General features: G+C 36.6%; 1 protein-coding gene across 16 annotated transcripts in view; it reads left to right on the top strand.

Annotated features, from left to right (window-relative positions):
- CDC42BPA (CDC42 binding protein kinase alpha) overlaps positions 1–21,847 on the top strand; it is a 306,437-nt gene that overhangs the window by 146,661 nt on the left and 137,929 nt on the right. For all 16 annotated transcript variants that reach the window (XM_024130600.3, XM_055084055.1, XM_028488396.2 and 13 more), the window contains exons 7-10: positions 3,474–3,674; positions 5,411–5,659; positions 8,039–8,118; positions 11,743–11,909. In XM_024130600.3, coding sequence (XP_023986368.1) covers positions 3,474–3,674; positions 5,411–5,659; positions 8,039–8,118; positions 11,743–11,909 — 697 coding nt within the window. The remainder of the gene's footprint in view (positions 1–3,473; positions 3,675–5,410; positions 5,660–8,038; positions 8,119–11,742; positions 11,910–21,847) is intronic.

The raw sequence follows: 21,847 nt of genomic DNA, 5'->3' as shown, positions 1-21,847 counted from the left end.
AGGACACAGTTATCTTAGTGAGAAGGTAGCCTATGGAATGGGAGAAAATAGTTGTAAATCTGTCTGATAAGAGATTGCTATCCAGAATATATAAAGAACTCCTACAGCTCAATAACAAACTAACAGCCCAATTCAAAATAAGCAAAGGACTTGAAACGACATTTCTTCTTAGAAGATACACGAATGGCCAGCAAGCACATGACAGGATGCCCAGCGTCACTAGTCATTAGGGAAATGTACATCTAAACCGTAATAAGATACTACCTCACACCTATTAGGATGGCTACTATAAAAAAAATAATTTTTGGCAAAGATGTGGGAAAATTGGAATCCTTGTGTACTGTTGATGGAGATGTAAAAGGCTGTAGCCACTGTGGAAAACAGTATGGCAATTCTTCAAAAAACTAAAAATAGAATTACCATATGATCCAGCAGTTCTGCTTCTGGGTACATGCTCCACAGAATTTAAAGCAGGGTCTCAAAGAGATATTTGTTCACCCATGTTCATTGCACGATTATTCACAAAAGTCAAGGGATGTAAGCAACTCAGGTGTCCATCGTTGGATGAATGGATAAAAAAAATGTGGTATATACATACATTGGAATATTATTCAGCCTTAAAATTCTGATACATGCTACAACAAGCATAGACCTTCTTAAGAACATGCCAAGTGGTATAAGCCAGACACAAAAGAACAAATATTGTACGATTTCACTTACATGAAGTACCTAGAGTAGTCAAATTCATTGAAAGTATAGTGGTGTTTGCCAGGGCCTGGGAGGAGGAGGGAATAGGGGAATTATTGTTTAATAGATTTTCAGTTTTGCAAGATGAAAAGTTTTAGAGATGGTGGTGATGGTTGCGCAACAATGTAAATGTACTTAATGCCACTGAACTGTACACCTAGAAATGGTTATAATGGTAAATTTTATATGATGGGTGTTTTACCACAGTTAAAAATAATAATTAAAAAGTAAATAAAAATTAGAAAACCAAGAAACTTAGAACATTGTAATCCTAATTGCTCCCTCAGTAACATGTTGTTTTCTAGCATTTTAGTTCCATCTTATTTTTCAACCTTCAAGTAGTTGTTCCTTCCTCCTCCTCTATCTCCTTTTTTTGTTGCTCCTGCTCCTCCTCCTCATCTTACTCTTTGTTGTCCTATTTCTCCTTCTCTTTGTCATTATTTTATCCAATTAATAACCATTTAGATGTATGTTAAAGTTTACTAATATCTTTGTTCATAATTGCTTCTAGTGTCACGTTCTTCCATCTGAGTTATATTTCTTGATTCTGAAGTATATCCTTTAGTACTTTTGTTCAACTGAAAGGGCTGCAAATGGTAGTTCACTCAGTCTTTGTATGAAAATATCTTTATTTAACCCTTATTCCTGTATTATGATTTAGGTGGGTAGGGAACATAATATTGACAATTATTTTGTCTCATCACTTTGAAAATACAGTTCCATTTTCTTCTGACTGCTGTGTTAGTATTAATAATTCAGCTATCAGTCTATTTGTCATTCCTTGGTAGAAAAGTCTCTCTTTTTTCTCTAATGTTTTTAAGATCTCTTTGGTGCTCTGCAGTTTAACTACAGTGTGTATAGTAGTGGATCCGATTTCATTTATTTTTTCATATCTTTTATTTCATTGAATACTTTTTTCTATTTCTAGGACCTCTCTTTAATTTTTTTCATCTTTTTCTTATGTTTTTGATTTTTTAATATGTCTAATAATTTTAAACATACTTATTTCATGAAGTGGAACTGATAATTGTTAGAGGTCTAAGTGTTTGTTTGGATTTCTGACTTTTGCTTGTAATAGAATGTCTCCTCATTTTGTTACATTATTGGATTGTGAGCTCATCTTCAATGGCCTTTTATGTGTGAGAATTATATGTGGCCAAGTTTGAGCGTGTGTCCTCCACGGTAGTTTTGAATTTTTTATGCCAGGCTTTCTAGGGGCACCTAACCTGGTGCCAGTATTTTTGCCAGTTTCTTGGCTTGAGAACTTCTGAACCACAGAAACCCTGTGAATTAGAATTCCAAATGGTGGGACTATGTGACCTAAAGTTATGAATTTCTAAAGGAGGAAATTTTTTTCACATATCAGTCACAATCAAGAGACAAAATGTCTTAATCTTTCTCTGTTGAGTGGCAGATTTTTATAATTCACCTTTTCCTTACAATATACCTTTTAGGGTAAAGGTTATATGGGGCAGCCTCTCACTTCAAACCTCCTATAAGTTCAAGGTCTTTCCTTTTGTCCTTATGTATATGTTAAAAGCCAAGTACCTAGAAAATGAAAACCAATATTTCTCCAACTGCACTCCTGCTTTAATGTTTATCGCCCTGGTTCTCAATCATTTCTTGATTACTGGGCCCCTAAGACTGTCTATTTAAAGGCTCATTTATGTATTTATAAAAATGGTTGTTATGTTTTATCTAGTACTTTTAAGAGTTTGTAGTAGAAGAGTTTTCAAGTTACTCAATCTCAGTTTTGCCAAGGAGGGAGTCTATTCTAATGATTATTAAGAATGGTAATTTAGTATAGAAAACTCAGAGTATTAACCATTGTTTTATCTTGAGAATGTTCATTTCTTGATATGTTCTCTTAAAACATAAAGAACCAATTTTCTTTTACTGTGGAATACCTTACAAGACATGTGCCCAGGATCTTTTTTAGCTGTTGTTTTCTAATTTACATCCAACTTGCCATAATTGTATGCCCAGCTCTTTTTCTCTGTTGGTACTTTATTTTTTTGAAGGATATATTTTTTTCCCTTTTATAATTTTTTTAAATAGATAAGTAGTTTGCGGGACATTGTTAACATTTATTTCCTTAGGTTTTCATTAAGGTGTTTTAAAATAATCTCCAGTCCGCTCATAGTATTAGCCAGACTTTTTTATTTTTCCCCCTAATTAATTGTAAAATTTTCACAGTTCCATTTTTCATATGTAAGTGTTGGATGGATAATATCAATAATAAGAATCTTCTAAAATATATATTCAGGGCTTCCCTGGTGGCGCAGTGGTTGGGAGTCCGCCTGCCGATGCAGGGGACATGGGTTCATGCCCCGGTCTGGGAAGATCCCACGTGCTGCGGAGAAAAAAAAATATATATATATATATATATTTATATATATATATATATATAAATATATATATATATATATTCAATTTGTGGTTAGTGGCTGTGGTGTTCAAATCATATTGTTACCCTAAATGTAGTCAATTAAGTAACAGCTATAATAAATGTTCTATAGTGTTAAAAAATCTGGAGAACTTGTTGGTGTGGTGCTTATATAAATTTTAACTTATATGGACAAGGAGGCTAAATTCAGATAATGACGAAGTTGTAGTTATGAAATAATGCTATTGTGTTTTTAAGTAAATGTAAACATTTCTAATTTAAAATTATTATTTGTTTCTAATATATTATGGTAGATTACTAAAAATGTGAACTTCTTCAGGTACAGTCCTCAGTGGCTGTTGGAACGCCAGATTATATCTCTCCTGAAATCCTTCAAGCCATGGAAGATGGAAAAGGCAGATATGGACCTGAGTGTGACTGGTGGTCTTTGGGGGTCTGTATGTATGAAATGCTTTATGGAGAAACACCATTTTATGCAGAATCTCTGGTGGAAACATATGGAAAAATCATGAATCACAAAGTTAGTACATTTTACTAATTTTCCAATTAATGTGGTAAATAATACATATAGTATTCAATAAAATTAAAATGTGATATTTAAAAAGAAAATGATTTTCCAAAAACAGTAAACAATTTCTATGCTAATAAGGGATGTGACAAATATGAGTAATCAAGATCCATAAATTATGCGTAAAATTATTAGTTTTCACCTTCTCCTGTATTTCATTAGAGTTGCTAATAAGTAGAAAATTAAATGTTCTCTTCAGTAGAATAACAAAGATCATAAGCAGATAATTTATATCATTACTACTATAGTATAAGTATAATCATGACTAGAATGCATTTAAAATTCTCAATCTTAATAGTAATAAATAAAATGCAAATTAAAATAAGAATGGCATCCTTTTCTTCCCCCTGTCAAATTGGCAAAGATGAATAGAAAAATAGTACTTGTTACTGTAAATAATCCAGTGAGGTGGACATTGTTAGACATTGTTGATAGGAATGTGAATTGATATAATCTTTCTGTCAAGAAGTTTATAAGTATGCATCGACAGCCTTAAAAAAAAATGGTTAAAACATTTGATTGAGTAACTTCAGTTCTAGGAATCTACCCTAAGGAAAATATTGGTAGAACAAGGATATATGTACAAGGGTACCTATCCCAGTATTATTTATGATCACCAAACATTGGAAACAGTCCAGATGCAGAGCAGGAAAGAATGAATAAACTTTAATCCATTTAGTACCAAGTGAAATAGATTGTACAAGAAGAGGAAGAGTCTGATTATCAGTCTCAGAAGATTGTGAGCAATTGCAAAAACCTAGAATATGAATAGGAATATCCCATAAAGGGAGTGACAGTCTGTTCTTTTTAATTTGTTCTGGTGATACAATTATGATTAATTGCTACACATATATATAAATCAGTCTTATAGAGTCGATGCTTTTCTGCCTGGCTGCAAAGATAATCTGCTAAGTAAGTAGTTATGAAGAGTTGAAAGATGAGAAATAGCTACAAAGTTGTAAATAGCATGTAAAGCATTTCAGATAGAAATCAGTGTACTATAACATGGTTGTTAAGAGCACAGATTCTGGAATAAAACAGTTTCAGTTCAAATCAGTTTATTACTATTTATTAGTTGTGTGACCTCAAGCAAATTGCTTGAACTGTTTCTTTGTTTCCTCTTCTATAAAATTAGAGTAATAGGAGTATCTACCTTATACAGTTGCTCTGAGGATTAAATTACACTACACTTCCTGTAGTGTAAAGTACGTATTACATTCTTTAAAAATGTTCCATACTATTAATCATTAGTATGTGACTTATATGAACATTATCAATCATATACATTATTGAAATACTGAGTCACATTCTACTACATTTAATGAATTCATTTTGACAGCATTTAAGGTGTTTTAGCATTTAACTTATTCTTTCTGTAGTGCATCTATGACTAAGTCACATATGAAATGAAAAGTTCTTTTAGGAAAATTATCCTTCTTAATTTATTCCTGCGTCTCTTTTAGTATCAGTACTTTGTACCATATATTCTTATTATTTAAAAAAAATTTTTATTGGAGTATAATTGCTTTACAATGTTGTGTTAGTTTCTGCTGTAGGACAATGTTACCATATATATTTTTTAGATATTTTTAAAAGAAAATGTATTTTTAAGAAAGTAAATGCTAACATCAACCTACTTAGTGAATTGAATAGTGATTTATATTTTGTTTCTATTATTCTCTGTTTAGGAGAGGTTTCAGTTTCCAGCTCAAGTGGCTGATGTCTCTGAAAATGCTAAGGATCTTATTCGAAGGCTCATTTGTAGCAGAGAACATCGACTTGGTCAAAATGGAATAGAAGACTTTAAGAAACACCCATTTTTCAGTGGAATTGATTGGGATAATATTCGAAACTGTGAAGCACCTTACATTCCAGAAGTTAGTAGCCCAACAGATACATCAAATTTTGATGTGGATGATGATTGTTTAAAGAATTCTGTGAGTATGACATTGTAAAGAAGTTCTGGCCTTCTGCTTTTTTTTTCTTTTTTTTGTAAATATGGTTATAAAGTAATTTTATAGACCACCTTACCAATTATCAAACAGTTATCGTGGCTTCCAGTATTTACTCTCCCTGAATCAAGAAATTAAAAGAGTTAACTGAGATGAACATAGTTATTCATTACTAGGAGCTAAATTAAAATTCAAAGGTTTACTTCTTAGATTAGTTATGTCATTAGGTTTCTTAAGAAGAGGACAAATGAGATACTTTAAAAAGTGGTCTTGGGCTTCCCTGGTGGCGCAGTGGTTAAGGGTCCACCTGCCGATGCAGCGGACGCGGGTTCGTGCCCCGGTCCAGGAAGATCCCACATGCCGCGGAGCGGCTGGGCCTGTGAGCCATGGCTGCTGAGCCTGTGCGTCCGGAGCCTGTGCTCCGCAGTGGGAGAGGCCACAACGGTGAGAGGCCTGCGTACCGCAAAAAAAAAAAAAAAAAAAGTGGTCTTCATGATGGCAGAGTGAAGACATTGGCAAATCTCTCCTTAAAAACCACCATGAAACTGGGCAAAATTGTCAAAAGCAACCATTTCAGGGCTTAATAAATCAAGCCAAGGTAAATAAATTGAGAAGCATTTATTCATGAAATACTGTTGAACTTTGGTTAAAAACAGCCCTCCCAACTTTTCCCTCAGCTTAATGGGGACAGTAGAACTGCTAGCATGGAGCTGCTTGTAAAAACCAGCAGCTTTGCTGACAGAGGGAGCTGACTTGATTGTAGAGCTAAATACCTATGCCCAGTGGTGTTGCCACTAAAAATAGCAAACTTGGTAGGAAATGAATGGGGAGAGAAAATCTATAGCCTTATTAACCTAAAGTTATAGCTCTGTTTGCGGCAGGTGGCTGACCAGTGGATTAGCCAAATAGTCCTCCATTTTTAGTTTCTGGGCCATACCAAAGCAGGCCAGCATAGTTTGTCAACCTCTGCTCTAAACCATTAGGTTATATTAAATTAAAATTTAGGGAAATAACACAATTTTTTTTGTTTTTTGTCTTTTTAGCCTTCTTAATTTAAAAAAAATTTTCATTGGAGTACAGTTGATTTACAAGGTTGTGTTAGTTTCTGCTATATAGCAAAGTGAATCAGTTATACAAATACATATATCCACTCTTTTTTAGATTCTTCTCCCATATAGGTCATTACAGAGTATTGAGAAGTGTTCTCTCTGCTCTACAGTAGGTCCTTAGCCTTCTTATTTTGAACTTTTATTTTTATTCAGTTATTTTATTTCTTAATGGGTTTAATTCTGCACTAAGAATTTACTTTTCACTGTTCAGTAAGGACCATATTCAAGACAGATAAGAACTTCTCTTATACTTTCCTTACTGAACCTCACAAGAAAGAATTAAATGGAGTTTCCTCATCAGTTTTTTTATTACAAGAATTACATTTACTGTTTACAGGAATTGTGAGTCATTCCAAATTAAATACACAGTAAAGTTGATTCTGACTATTTGCTGTAGTTATGTTCAGTAAAGTTGCTGCAAATACTGTATTAGTGAATCCTGAACCATTGCTCCTAGGGGAAATACACAGTCAGGTTCCTGTGAGCCTCTGGTTACAATGTTCTCATCAACCAATCAGTACAATACATCAGCCAAACAATACCTTGTTTGATGTGTGTTTCTATTTAAAGACACCTTATTTAACATATATTGTCAATTCATTGATGTCAAACTCATGGCCAACAGCACTGTGACTCATGCTGGAATGAAGCATGTCTAACACACACATATTTTTTGTAAGGCACATTACAGTCTTCTTGTTTGGGCACAATATATGGCATCTCAGCACTACTCTTGGAGGCCATTTTAGATAGCAAAATCTCCTGTAAAAAACACAAAAATGAGAAAAATGTGGCACATGTAGACATTGAAAAAAACCCACTTGTTTATAGTATGAGAGCTGAAACAAGAAGGCAGATGTCTCCTTGTTCAACTCCAGCTGGTAACATGTGCATAGGGCAACTCAAATTTTTCTTTGCTCTGCAAGTGTCTGCAAATGACTACAAAAGTATTTGTGAATATTGATTTCGGGCTACAAATAAATTTTAGCGACTAGACAAATTTGCAAATATAGAATACATGAATAATGATTCTACTCTCAATATCCGTCAGACTTTAAATCTTTCTTTTCATTTTATTAGAATTCTACAATAGCAGTATTTATGGTCTAAATTTTTTATCACTAAATGTCTGTACCAAACTTAGCAGTGTTTCTAAATTGATCAGTCACCTATTTACTATTGACAGGTAATATTTATAGCCCAGCCTGCAGTTTATAGTTATTCATTTCTTACCAGATGTTTTTTCCTCCTTTAGGAAACGATGCCCCCACCAACACATACTGCATTTTCTGGTCACCATCTGCCATTTGTTGGTTTTACATATACTAGTAGCTGGTAAGTTTGAAAAGTTAACATGATTTGGATGATTTAAATCAAATTAAAAATGAATTGAGGTTTTAAAAAGTATAATGCGGGTTTCCCTGGTGGCGCAGTGGTTGAGAGTCCACCTGCCGATGCAGGGGACACGGGTTCGTGCCCCAGTCCGGGAGGATCCCACATGCCGCGGAGCGGCTGGGCCCGTGAGCCATGGCCGCTGAGCGTGCGCGTCCAGAGCCTGTGCTCCGCAACAGGAGAGGCCACAACAGTGAGAGGCCCGTGTACCGCAAAAAAAAAAAAAAAAGTATAATGCATAAGAGAGCCTTGTAAAAAATTTTTTAGAAAAAGGGTGAAGCTACTGCTGGAAAAAGTTAGACATTACAAAGTGAATAGAGCATATAAGAATCTTAACTCATTTTGGAGGACAAATAGAGAGTTCAGAATCTAACTCTTAGCAATGGGCAGGAATTAGAAGAGTCCCATGCTATTGAATAAATATTTTCTAGGTGTCAAGCATCAGAACTTTCAACCTATTGATCTTAACATTCTTTTCACTGACCCTCATTCCACTCATATCTTCTCTTTCCTCCTTACCTTTCCTTAAATATCATTGAGAATGAGTATAGTCACTCCTTGGGTGCCCCCTTAATTCCTTGACTGTCTGTCATTCTGTAACACTGGTTTTGCTAAGTTGGCATTCATTATTACAGTTCCGTTTTCTGCCTATACCTGTGTAGTTCAGTGTCTAGAGAAAAATATCTGTCCATTCTTACTGGTCTCACTTTAAGTTCATGATTACCAACCTCAGGTGCCACTTATTGCTGCCTGGCAAATATACTGTGTTACCCTAGTGTGTTCACTCTTCCACTCTCCTAGGTAACTATTTCATACTTTATACTTTTCCTCTAAAACCCCTGTCATACTTAGTCTCACCTGATGATCTCGCTTCCTCTTTCACAGAGAGGTTGAAGCGATCAGCAGACAACTTCCCCAAGTTCCCATCACCACATTTACCACCTTCACACCTCTGGACCCATGTAGTCTTCTTTTTATGGATGACGGTGTGATCTCCCTAGCTAAGCTGCATCCCTTCTGTCTCCTCTTACCTACTCTAGTGCATTGCTGTTACATCATAAATTTTTCCCTTTCTGTGTCATTTGCATAACGGATCATTTCCATCAGCTCACAAACATGCAGTTTTTTCTCCCATCTTAAAGCAAAATATAAAAACTGTTAATCTAACTTTCTTTACCTGCTACCAACCATTTTTCTGCTCTTCATTGTAAGAGAGTTACTTCAAATTGTTGTCTGTACTTTGTCCATTTTTCTCATACTCTTCTTTCTTGGCACCACTCCAGTCAGGTTTGTGCTCCCATCACTTCATGCAAACTGCTTTTATCCATGTCACCACTGACCTCCATGTTGCTAAATTTAGCAATCATTTCTCCGTCCTAGTCTGACTTATTGGCCTAGTCTCATTTGTCCCGGCTCCTTCCCATTAAAACACTTTCTCCTGTTAGCTTCCAGAGCACTTGCCTCGTTTCTCCTTACCTTTTTGGCCACCCCTTCTCATTCTCCACATTCCTCCTAATCTCCCTGTGTCCTATCGCTTCATCTTTGGATCTTTTTTGTTTATACTCTGATGCTCTGGTATTATTTGCTGATGACTCCTAAATGTGTATTTTCAGCTGAGTCCTCTCTCCTCACTTCTACTTAAAATCTCTCTTAATCACTTATTTCAGATGTTCGTAACATCATTTTTTATATTTCTCTGAACCTATCTGAGTGATCCTGCTAAAAGATAAGTCAAGAGTATGTCACTCCCCTGTTTAGGACCAGTTCTCACTGCCCCCAGCTCCAGTGGTTTCATATCTTAACTCCAAAGTTCTTATAGGGCCCTACAAGACTGGCTCACTTTATCTTTCTGATTCTGTTTCCTACTACTCTTCCCCTGGCTCACTTCACAGCCACACAGGTCTCCTTTCTGGCCTGTGCACATGCCAGACATACTCTTGTCTCAAGGCTTTTGCACTTCTTTTTTCTTTGTTTTTTAAATTTATTTTATTGAAGTATAGTTGATAGGGCTTTCATACTTCTATTTCATCTGCCGGGAATGCTCTTTTCTCTCATATTTCCTTGGCAGGTCCCCTTATTCCTTCTGGACTTATTCAGTTACTTTCTGAGTGATGACTTTCCTGACCACTTTATCTACATTTTTTATTTACTCCGCTTTAATACTTCATTTCCCCCTTTCCTGCTTTATGTTTTCTCCTTAGCATATAACACTGTCTAATGTATTGAATATTTTACTTGTTTATTTTTGTCTCTGCCACTGGAATATAAAACTTGCTCCATGGACAAGTGTTGTGCTTTTTTTTTTTGCGGTACGCGGGCCTCTCACTGTTGTGGCCTCTCCCGTTGCGGAGCACAGGCTCCAGACGCGCAGGCTCAGGGGCCATGGCTCACGGGCCCAGCCGCTCCGCGGCATGTGGGATCTTCCAGAACCGGGGCACGAACCTGCGTCCCCTGCATCGGCAGGCGGACTCTCAACCACTGCGCCACCAGGGAAGCCCAGTGTTGTGCATTTTGCTCACTGCTGAATGTCCAGCACTTCAAATGTTTTTAATTAAATTGTATTGAATTAAAGGAAGCATTTCACTTAAAAGATTTTTTAGTTGACGTAGATGGTTTATGTACAATATAAGTTACAAGTGTACAATATAGTGATTCACAATTTTTAAAGGTTATACTCCATTTATCGTTATTATAAGATATTGGCTATATTCTTTGTGTTTAACAGTAAGTATATCCTTGTAGCTTATGAAGGCGTTTCACTTTTGAATTCCAAAGAGGACCATGGTTGGTGCTTTTGACTACTGTTTCACTTAGGTGGTCACATTGTTTTAAGCTACCAATAACCCTTCAGCAAACTTCATTTTATAATTTGTGGTTATTAAAATAAATTCAAGACAGTTTGGGCTATTTAAGTTTTCATTTTCAAAAATGCTTCTAAAGAGTTGTTTATGGTGATTTTGCAAAAAAATATGTTTTGTAATCACTCCAGATGGCTAGCTATAACTAGATGTTCAAATGATGTTTTTTTTTTTTTTGGCTGTCTTCCAATAAAACTTTTTTATTTTATTTATTTTTTAACATTTTTATTGGAGTATAACTGTTTTACAATAGTATGTTAGTTTCTCCTTTACAACAAAGTGACTCCCTCTCCCACCCCTCTCGGTGGTCACAAAGCACAGAGGTGATCTCCCTGTGCTATGCGGCAGCTTCCTACTAGCTATCTAATTTACATCAAATGATGTTTTTTTGTTGTTGTTGTTGTTGTTGTTGTTTTTGTGTGGTACGCGGGCCTCCCTCTGTTGTGGCCTCTCCCGTTGCAGAGCACAGGCTCCGGACGCGCAGGCCCAGCGGCCATGGCTCACGGGCCCAGCCGCTCCGCGGCACGTGGGATCCTCCCAGACCGGGGCGCGAACCCGGTTCCCCTGCATCGGCAGGCGGACGCACAACCACTGCGCCACCAGGGAAGCCCTCAAATGATGTTTTAAATGAACAATTTCAAAAGGTTATCTTTTTCTCTTCAAACTTACTGTTTCAGTGTAAACCCACGTTTTTTCACCTTTTTTTCAGTGTTCTGTCTGATCGGAGCTGTTTAAGAGTTACAGCTGGTCCCGCTCCACTGGATCTCGATGTTAATGTTCAGAGAACTCTAGATAACAACTTAGCAACCGAAGCTTATGAAAGAAGAATTAAACGCCTTGAACAGGAAAAACTTGAACTTAGTAGAAAGCTTCAAGGTAAATATATTTTAAAGATAATATTTTCCCTTTTTGTATTGGACTCACAGTGTAGATACTATTTATTATAAGTGGTTGTTTTATCTTGAAAAGAAATTTTTTATTAAATGGAAAAAAAGCAAGTTGTAGAAATTTATACAGAATACAGTATAATGCCATTTATGTAAACTCACACAATTAACAGTAAACAGCAAAATAGCATTTGTTTCCCACAGGTATATATGTATGTATATAAAAGTGTGGGAATAAATACATCTGGGAGAGGAAAATAGAACTACTAAGAAAAATGGAACCCTTCTTATCCTACTGCACTCTATATGATGCCCTGCCATATTTTCTCAATTCTCATCTGTATTATTGCAATAGCCTCCTAACTGATTTCCCTGCCTTACCTCATCCCACCCCCCTACCCCCTCCCACTTTCCTGCTTTATTTTCTCCAAAAAATGTTATATACAATGTATTTTACTTATATGCAATGGTTGCAATAATGTTTATACGTTATATACAATGTATACATTCCTTTAGTGAATGAAGGAATGTATCTATAATCATGAAACTTGTAACTCTTTTTTTAAAAATTAATGAATTAATTAATTATTTTGGCTGTGTTGGTTCTTCGTTGCTGCACGTGGGCTTTCTCTAGTTGTGGCAAGCGGGGGCTACTCTTGATTGCGGTGTGCGGGCTTCTCATTGCAGTGGCTTCTCTTGTTGCAGAGCACGGGCTCTAGGCGTGTGGGCTTCAGTAGCTGTGGCACGTGGGCTCAGTAGTGGTGGCTTGCGGGCTCTAGAGCGCAGGCTCAGTAGTTGTGGCGCACAGTCTTAGTTGTTCCGTGGCGTGTGAGATCTTCCCGGACCAGGGCTCTAACCTGTGTCCCCTGCATTGGCCGGTGGATTCTTAACCACTGCGCCACCAGGGAAGCCCCGTATAATCCTTTCAATGTGTTCTTTAATTTGGTTTGCTAATATTTTGCTGAAAGTTTTTACATCCATATTCATCAGGGATATTGGTTAATGCTGACACTTGAACAACACAGGGGTTAGAGGCACAAGCCCCGTGCAGTCAAAAATCTGCATATAACTTTACAGTCACTCCTCTGAAACCATGGTTCTGCATTTGCAGACTCAACCACTGGGGATCATGTAGTATTGTAGTACACAGTTACTGAAAAAAATTCGTGTATAAATGGACCTGAGCAGTTCAAAAACGTGTTGTTCAAGGGTCAACTGTAGTTTTCTTGTGGTCTCCTTATGTGGTTTTGGTATCAAGGTAATGGTGGCCTCATAGAATGAGTTTGGAAGTGTTCCCTTCTCAATGTTTTGGAAAAGTTTGAGGAGGATTGGTGTTAATTATTCTTTAAATACTTGGTAGAATTCACCAGTGAAGCCATCTGGTCCTGGGGTTTTCTTTGTTGGGAGGTTTCTGATTATTGACTCAATCTCTTTACTGATTATTGGTCTGTTCAGATTTTCTAATTCCTCCTGATTCAATCTTGATAAGGTTGTGTTTCTAGAAATGTGTTAGTTTCTTCTAGGTTATGTAATTTCTTGGCATACAGTTGTCCATAGTAGTCTCTTATGAGCATCTATATTTCTACAGCATCACTTGTAATGTCTCCCCTTTCATTTCTGATTTTATTTGAGTCTTCTCTCTTCATTTCTTAATCTAGATATTTTGTCACTTTTGTTTGTCTTTTCAAAAAAACAGCTTAGTTTTGTTGATCCTTTCTGTAGTTTTTCTTGTCTCTATTGCATTCATTTCTGCCCTGAACTTTGTTATTTCCTTCCTTCTGCTAACTTTGGGCTTAATTTGCTCTTCTTTTTTTAGTTCCTTGAGGTGTAAGGTTAGGTTATTTGAGATATTTCTAATTTCTTAATATATGCATTTATTCCTGTAAACTTTCCTCTCAGAACTGCTTTTGCTGCATCCCACAAATTTGATATGTCATATTTCCATTTTAATTTGAGATAATTTTTTCTCTTTTGATTTCTTCTTTCACCCATTGGTTGTTCAGAAGTATGTTGTTTAGCTTCCACATATTTGTAGATCTTCTCACTTTCCTCTCTTTACTGATTTCTACTTTCATACCATTGTGGCCAGAAAAGATAGTTGGTATGATTTCAATATTATGTTTGTAAAGATATGTTTTGTGTCCTGTCATATGATCTATCCTGGGGAATGTTCTGTGTGCACTTGAGCAGAATGTGTATTCTGCTGCTGCTGGAAGGATTGTTCTGTATATGTCTGTTAAATCTATTTGTTCTAAAGATGGTTCAATTCCAACACTTCCTTATTGATTTTCTGGCTGTACAATTTATCCATTGCTGATGGTGGCATATTGATGTCCCCTACTATTATTCTGTTGTTGTCTATTTCTCTCTTAGGGTTTGTTAGTATTTGCTTAATATATTTCGGTGCTCGGGTGTTTGGAGCATATATATTAACAATTGTTATATCTTCTTGATTTATTGACCCCTTTATCATTATATATAATGACCTTCTTTGTCTCTTGTTACTGTTTTTGGCCTGAGTATATTTTGTCTGATATAAGTATAGCCACGCCCACTTTGTTTTGGTTTCTGCTTGGAATATCATCTTCCATCCCTTCACTTTTAGCTTACTTGTCTTTAGAGCTGAAATGAGTCTCCTGTAGGAAGCATATAGTTGGAACTTGATTTTTTTTTCATCCACTCTGTGCCTCTTGATTGGTGAATTCAATCCATTTACATTTAGGGTGGTTATTGGTATGTAAGGACTTACTGTTGCCATTGGTCTTTTGCCTTGTGGTTATTTTGAATCTCCATTGGTTCTTTTTTTTTTTCCTTCTTTTTGTTGTCTACCTTTGTAAGTTGATGCTTTTCCATGGTGATTTGCTCATTGTCCCCCTTTTTATGTCTCATGTCTCTCCTTTAGATTTTTGCTTTGTCTTTACCATGAGGTTTACATAAAATATCTAATTGATAAAATAGTCCTTTTTCTGCCTAGAGCAGCTTATCTTCATTTACCTATAAAGGTTTCATCCTTTTACATCTCCTTTTAGATTTTTGATGTCACAGTTGATCACTTTTTATGCTGTGAATTTGCTACCAAATTGTAGTACAGTAATTTTTAATGCTCTTTTTCTTTAACATTTATGCTATAATTGTTTAACACACTATTGTAAAATACAGTTACAATTTTCTAATTCTGTCTATCACCTTAATCAGAGTTTTGTGTACTTTCAACTTTTTGTTGCAGCTTGAAGAGCTCCTTTCAGCATTTCTTGTAAGACAGGTCTAGTGGTGGTGAACTCCCTCAGCTTTTATTTATCTGGAAAAGCCTTTATTTCTCCTTCATATCTGTAAAATAACTTTGCCAGATAGAGTATTCTTGGCTGGCAACTTCTATCTTTCAATACTTTTAGTATGTTATTCCACTGTCTCCTGGCCTATAGAGTTTCTGCTGAGAAATCTGCTTATCGCCTTATGGGGCTTCCTTTGTAGGATACTTCCTTTTTTTCCCTGGTTGCTTTCAAAATTCTTTCTTTAGCACTGACTTTTTTTTTTAATTGGAGTATAGTTGCTTTACAATGTTGTGTTTCTGCTGTACTTTTGACAGTTTCATTATAACGTGTGCTGGAAAAGGTATTTTTTTTGCATTGAGATAACAAGGTGTTCTATTAGCTTCATAGATTTGTATGTCCGGTTTTTTCCCCAGGTTTGGGAAGTTCTCAGCTATTATTTCATTAAATAAACTCTCTGCCCCTTCCTCCCTCTCTTCTCCTTCTGGTAGACCCATTATTCTTATTTTGACTTTTTAAATGGAGTCTGATAGCTCTTGTAGGGTTTCTTCACTTAAAAAAAAAAAAGGAAAACTTAGTTCTCTCTCCTCTTCCACCTGAATCATTTCTAAATTCCTTTCCTGCATATGGCTTATTCTTTCTTCCATCTGATCTGTTCTATTTCCAGTGCTTTCTAATGCACTATTCATATCACTTATTGAATTCTTCAGTTTCAGAATTTTTGTTTTGTTCTTTTTTAATAATTTCAATCTCTTCGGTAAAGTGCTCTTTCTGTTCATTAATTTTATTCCTGAGTTCACTGAGTTGCCTTTCTGAGTTTTCTTGTAGCTTGTTGAATTTCTTCATAACAACTATTTTGAATTCTTTATCAGTTAGGTTGCAATATTCTGTGTCTTTGAGTTGGTTGCCTAGAGAATTGTCATTTTTGGGGGATACTGCGTTACCATGATTTTTCGTAGTGTTTCATGAACTGTGCCTCTGCCATCACATTTGAAGTAGCAAACACCTTTCTTATTTAGGTAAGGCTTTACTTTGATTCTAAGTTCAGCAGCTTGGCAATCAGAAACCTTTCTTTTGTTTTCCAGAAGGTGGCGCTATAGCACAAATTTTGGGTTTCTCTTACCAGAGATGACCCTCCACTAAAGGTTGGAGTGTGTGCATGGTAAAAGATGTTGGCAGAGTGTAGGAGGTGTATGCTTAGTACCTGGGGCTTTTTAGTGGAGGAGTCCAGAAATCTGTGGACAGACAGCAGGAAATGCATTCCTTCATTTCTCTTTGTCTGCCTTCTTTCCTTCCTACCCTTCCCCCACCCCCCCTCAGAAATCCAGGTATTGCTGAAAAGCAATAGGGTCCCTCCAGCTGCACCCCTCTCAGCCTTCACAGCCCAGCACTTTTAATCATCACTTTCACTTTCTACCTCCTTTGCTGGAGAGGTCACTGTTGCCGGTACCTTGGACCTGCAGCCTCCTCTGAGGTCCAGTCTACCCACTTTTGGATACACATATGGATGTATCTCTGGTGTCCTGGTGTGCTGTGCAGAAGCAGTTTTGTTCAGTTATGGGTGTCCAATTAGTTGTAAATCGCAGGGAGAGGAAAAAGGAATGACCCATAGGGGCATGATACTGATGTCACTCAGTTTTGATTTTTAAATGGTGATATGCATACAGTAAAGTGTGCAAGTACTCTACTTTAAATTGTAAGCCCCGTAAATGTTTATATTAGTGTACTTTTATGTAACTTGCACCCCAATCAGTATATAGGACATTTCTAGCGTAGGATAAGGTTCCATCATGCTCCTTCCCAGTTTGTAGCTTACAACTCTGAAGTAAACACTATCCTAAATTTTTTCAGCATTAATTAATTTTACCTTTGAACCTCATATAAATGGTTTCATACAGTATGTTCTCATTTGTATCTGTTTTTTTAATAACATGGTTTTCCATGTGTAAATATCAATAGTTCCTTTTTTTTAAACTGCTGTTTAGTGTCACATTGTATACAGATACTAAAAAAATTTATCCAATGTCTGAGTTTGTTCTGACTTTTATTTTAAAAAATACAACAGATTGGGTGGCTTATAAACAACAGAAATTTATTTCTCCCAGTTCTGGAGGCTGGAAGTCCAAGATCAAAGTGCCGACATGGTCAAGTGAGGATTCATAGCCAGCGCCTTCTCGCTGTGTCCTCACCTGGTGGAAAGGGCTAGGGATCCCTGTGGGTTCTCTTTTATAAGGCATTAATCCCATTCATGAGGGCTCCGCCCTTATAACTGTAACTTAAACACCTCCCAAGACCCCGCCTCCTAATAACATCATCTTTGGGGTTAGAATTTCAACATATGAATTTGGTGGGGGACCACAGGTATTCAGACCGTATCATCTAAGCTGTTGTTGTTGAACATTTGAGTTATTTCCAGATATAGACTATTATAAACATAGCTTCTGTGAATATTGTTATATATTTCTTTTGATGGTCATATGTACTTATTTCTCTTGGATATCTACCTAGGAGTAGGATTTATGGGTCATGGGATAGCGTATTTTCAGCTTTAGAAAATATTGCCAGAGTTTTCAAAAGTGATTGCATCAATAGTTTCACTAATAATGTATGAGTTTCACTGGCTATATATTCCCATCAGTACTTGATATTGTCAGCTTTTTAAATTTTAGCCATTCTGGTATCTGTATAGTGGAGTTTTGCTATGATCTTAAATTTATATTTCTCTAATAAGTAATATTTACTGTTCATTTGGATATTCAGTCTTGTGTAGGTTCTTGCCCTTTTTTCCCATTAGGTCTTTTTTTTTTTTTTTTTTTTTTTTTTTTTTTTTTTTTTTTGCGGGACGCGGGCCTCTCACTGTTGTGGCCTCTCCCGCTGCGGAGCACAGGCTCTGGACGCGCGGGCTCAGCGGCCATGGCTCACGGGACCAGCCGCTCTGCGGCATGTGGGATCTTCCCGGACCGGGGCACGAACCCGTGTCCCCTGCATCGGCAGGCGGATTCTCAACCACTGCGCCACCAGGGAAGCCCTCCCATTAGGTCTTTACATGTCTTTTAAATAATTTTTATTTTTCCACTTCACAAACAATATAAGACCCTTATAAGAGCCCTTTATGTTGTTGTTGTTTTATAGTTTACTTCTATCTCTGTTGTAAACCTTTCAATACATTTATTTTATTCTTGCTTTAAATATTTATTACTCATTAATTTTTAAAATATTTTTATTTACCCACATATTTACTCTTTTTGTGTTCTTTATTTCTTTCTAGTGATCCATGTATCCATCCAGACTCATTTTTCTTTAGTCTGAAAAACTTCCTTTAGTGTTTCTTATGATTGTGTGTGTTATAACTAAATCTCTCCATTTTTGTTTGCCTGAGATGTCTTTATTTTGCCTTCATTTTTGAAGAATATTTGCTGGGTTAGAATTCTACCTTGGCAGTTTTTTCTTTCAATGCTCTATAGATATTATTTTATTGTTTTCTGACTTCCATTATATTTGAGAAGCCAGCCAGCTATTAATCTTGGTCTCTTGAATGTATCTTTTCTTCCTCCCCTCTGGTTGCTTTTAAGTATTTCTCCTTAACTTCACTTTCAAACAGTTTGGCTATGATCTACCTGGGTGTAGTTTTCTTTGTATTAATGTAAAATCCTGTTGGGGATTCACTGAGCTTCTGAAATCTTGATTGATATCTTTCATCAATTTTGGAAAGTTCTAAGCATAATCTCTGTAGATATTTCTTTTGCCCCATTCACTATCTCTTCTTCTTCTGGGACTCCAATTACATATATCTTAGACTGTGTCCCACATTCGTTTTATGTTCAGTCCTGTTTCTTCCATTCTTAGGTTTTTTGTGCTTAATTGGGATATTCTCTACTCACTTGCCTTCAGGTTCATTTGTCTTGTCGTCTGCTGTATCTGTTCTGATGTTAAGCCCATTCAATGAGTCTTAATTTCAAATATTGTCTCCTTTAGTTCAGGAATAATCATTTGATTCATTCTTATAGTTTTCAGTTCTGCATTGAAATTTCCCACTGTTTTGTCTTTTTTCCCCTATGTTTTCTTTAACATATTGATAATATTTATTTTAAAGTCTCGTCGGCTAATTATAACACCTGAACCATCTGCGTGTGTCTCTGTTTTTTCTTCTGATTATTGATCACACCTTCCTGCTTTTCCAAATGTCTCAATTTTTATTGTATGACAAATATCATAAATAAAAATAACATAGAGAATGATGTTATTATGTTATTTTCACTCCAGAGAGGGTTTTCCTATTTTTTTTTGTCCAATCAGGAATTGAACTAGGACAAGGCTGGGTTGCAGTTTTAATTAGATTCAGCCTACTTCTGGTTTCAAATGTCCTGAAGGAAAACTAGCTGGAACCTGGTTTGGACTTACTCTATCAACTGTGAGAGATTTATTCTGACCTTCAGACTCTTACCCCATGCCACTTTCAAATTTGGCAAATGTCTAGATGGGCCATGTGTTTGAAATAGGCTCTTTTCCTCAAGCAAGACTTTGTCTCTGAAATACACCAATACTGTAGGAGATTTTGGTCTGACTTTTAGAAGCTCCTTAACTTCCCATGCAGTCTCCAGATACAGCAAATATACCATGAGGAAAATACTACCGCATATTTAGGGACCCTGAAGTTTCCAAATTGTTGCACCAGCCCACCCATTCTCCAGAATTTGTCATTTTTTTTCCAGCATACTATCCCTCAATTCATGTGCTCACAGAATTGGATAAGATTCTGAGGTAAGAGGCAGCTGTCATGGCCTTTTCACCTCAGGATGGCTCATCCCTCTCTGGTTTATTTTACTTAGTTCTCTTTGCTTTCCCAGATACATGATATTTGTAAAAATAAGTTTTTTTCAAATTATATAGTGTATTTTTACTTTTTGCAACAGGGGTGATAGAGCAATGACCTGTTACTTCCTACTCCATCCTATTCTGAATGAGAAGTTCCTATGTCCCAGGTTTTTTTGATGTTTTAAATTCTTTAATCTGTTCTTAGAGAGTGTCATTACATACAGTTGGTGTCATTTGCCCAAAACAAACCCAGAAAATATTAGATCGTTGCCTTTTGGTACTAACACCTGTTTCATTTCATACAATGGCATAGGTTAACATTTAAGCTGATTCATCTATTTGTTAGCTACTTGTTGAGCACCAGTTAGGCAGGAATTGTTCTGCACATGACTGGGGATATAAATTGAACAGAAAAAAAAAAAATACCTGCCCTCTCAATGCTCACATTCCACTTTGAGGAAACAGATGATAAATCAAATACAAAGCAGGGTCATCAGCTGAGAATAAGGAAGGTAGAGAATGTATTAGTTTTTTGGGATTTTGGGGGGTTTTTTTCCTATTAGATTTTTGGCAAGAAAAAGAGAAGGTGTGAAGTGGTAAGTTAAGAGAAGAGAGATGAGTGAATGGACTAGGGAAATATTTTAGGATTGCCAGTGTTGATTGAAAAAAATGCACAATGTATGAGTTGTGAGTCAAGTTTTATTTGGGGTAAAATGAGGATTATAGCCCGGGAGACAGCATTTCAGGTAGCTCTGAGAAACTGCTCCGAAGAGGTAGGGGGGAAGGTATTATATATGATTTTAGTGAAGGGGGGTACATGCAATGAAGCACACATTTTGGCAGAGGCTTGCTGCTAGTCACAAGGAGCAGATGTCATGGTTAATGATTTTAGTGCTTTTCTAGATGTGAGAAGATGCAAGAATTGGGCTCATAAAATTTTGTCCTGAAAATATCTGTCCTGAAAATTATCTGAAGACCTGCTCTGCCAGTGTTTCCCAGAGCACAGAGAGCCTCATTCTTGATCTCCACCCTGATCTCCTTTCAGGGGGTGTTGAAGGTCAGCGGCTGCTAGAGGCAGATGGCAAGTGCCAATTTTTAGTTGGCATCAGGCATCACCAAACTATTTAGACATGAATTTTGAATGGTTGGGCTTTCTTCTGTCACTTTCAGCTATTAAGGTGAAAGCACAGAGTAGAAGGAGAGTAGGATTTAGGTAAGACGGGCCTTCTAGGTTAAGTACAGTGGAGGAGAGAAGAGCAAAGAAATCCAAGGTGTGTATGCAAAGCAATAGTAGTGATGGACCAAGGAATCTAACCTGGATAAATAAGGAAGAAAAGAGAAAAGGAAACAGTGTTAGGAACAGTGGATTGGCACTCTTGGTGGGAATGAAAAATTGCTGAAGGGGTCCCTAGAGTAAGTTAAACTGTAAATATAAGAGATAGAGAGTATTTACTTGAAATCAAGATGTTGGAGGCTATATAGTTATTAATAATGACAGCATGTACAGTAGCATTTCTTAGTAGGTGACCTGTAAGCATTTGGGGCAGGGTAATTCTTTGATGTGAGAGACTGTTTCACATTCTGTAAGATACTGAGCTTACTTGGTCCCCAGCCAGTAAAAGTCTGTAGCAGTCTCCTAGGAGCCCACCCCAACCTCCATTCCCCACCTCCCCATCCCTGCACACATGCACATTTCTAAGTAAGGTCAGAGCCACAGGTCTAGGGCATGACCAATAGATTTGGTGGTTGTGCTGGAGAGACGTCTACCAGCTAGGTTGTTTTAGGAGGCAAGTAATAGAATTCTTAAATAATACAGATTTCTTATCTCACTTAAATCAGAAGT

This window comes from Physeter macrocephalus, chromosome 4 (genome assembly GCF_002837175.3).
Source record: "Physeter macrocephalus isolate SW-GA chromosome 4, ASM283717v5, whole genome shotgun sequence".
Lineage (NCBI taxonomy): Eukaryota > Metazoa > Chordata > Mammalia > Artiodactyla > Physeteridae > Physeter > Physeter macrocephalus.
This window is presented reverse-complemented; position numbering and strand designations above follow the sequence as displayed.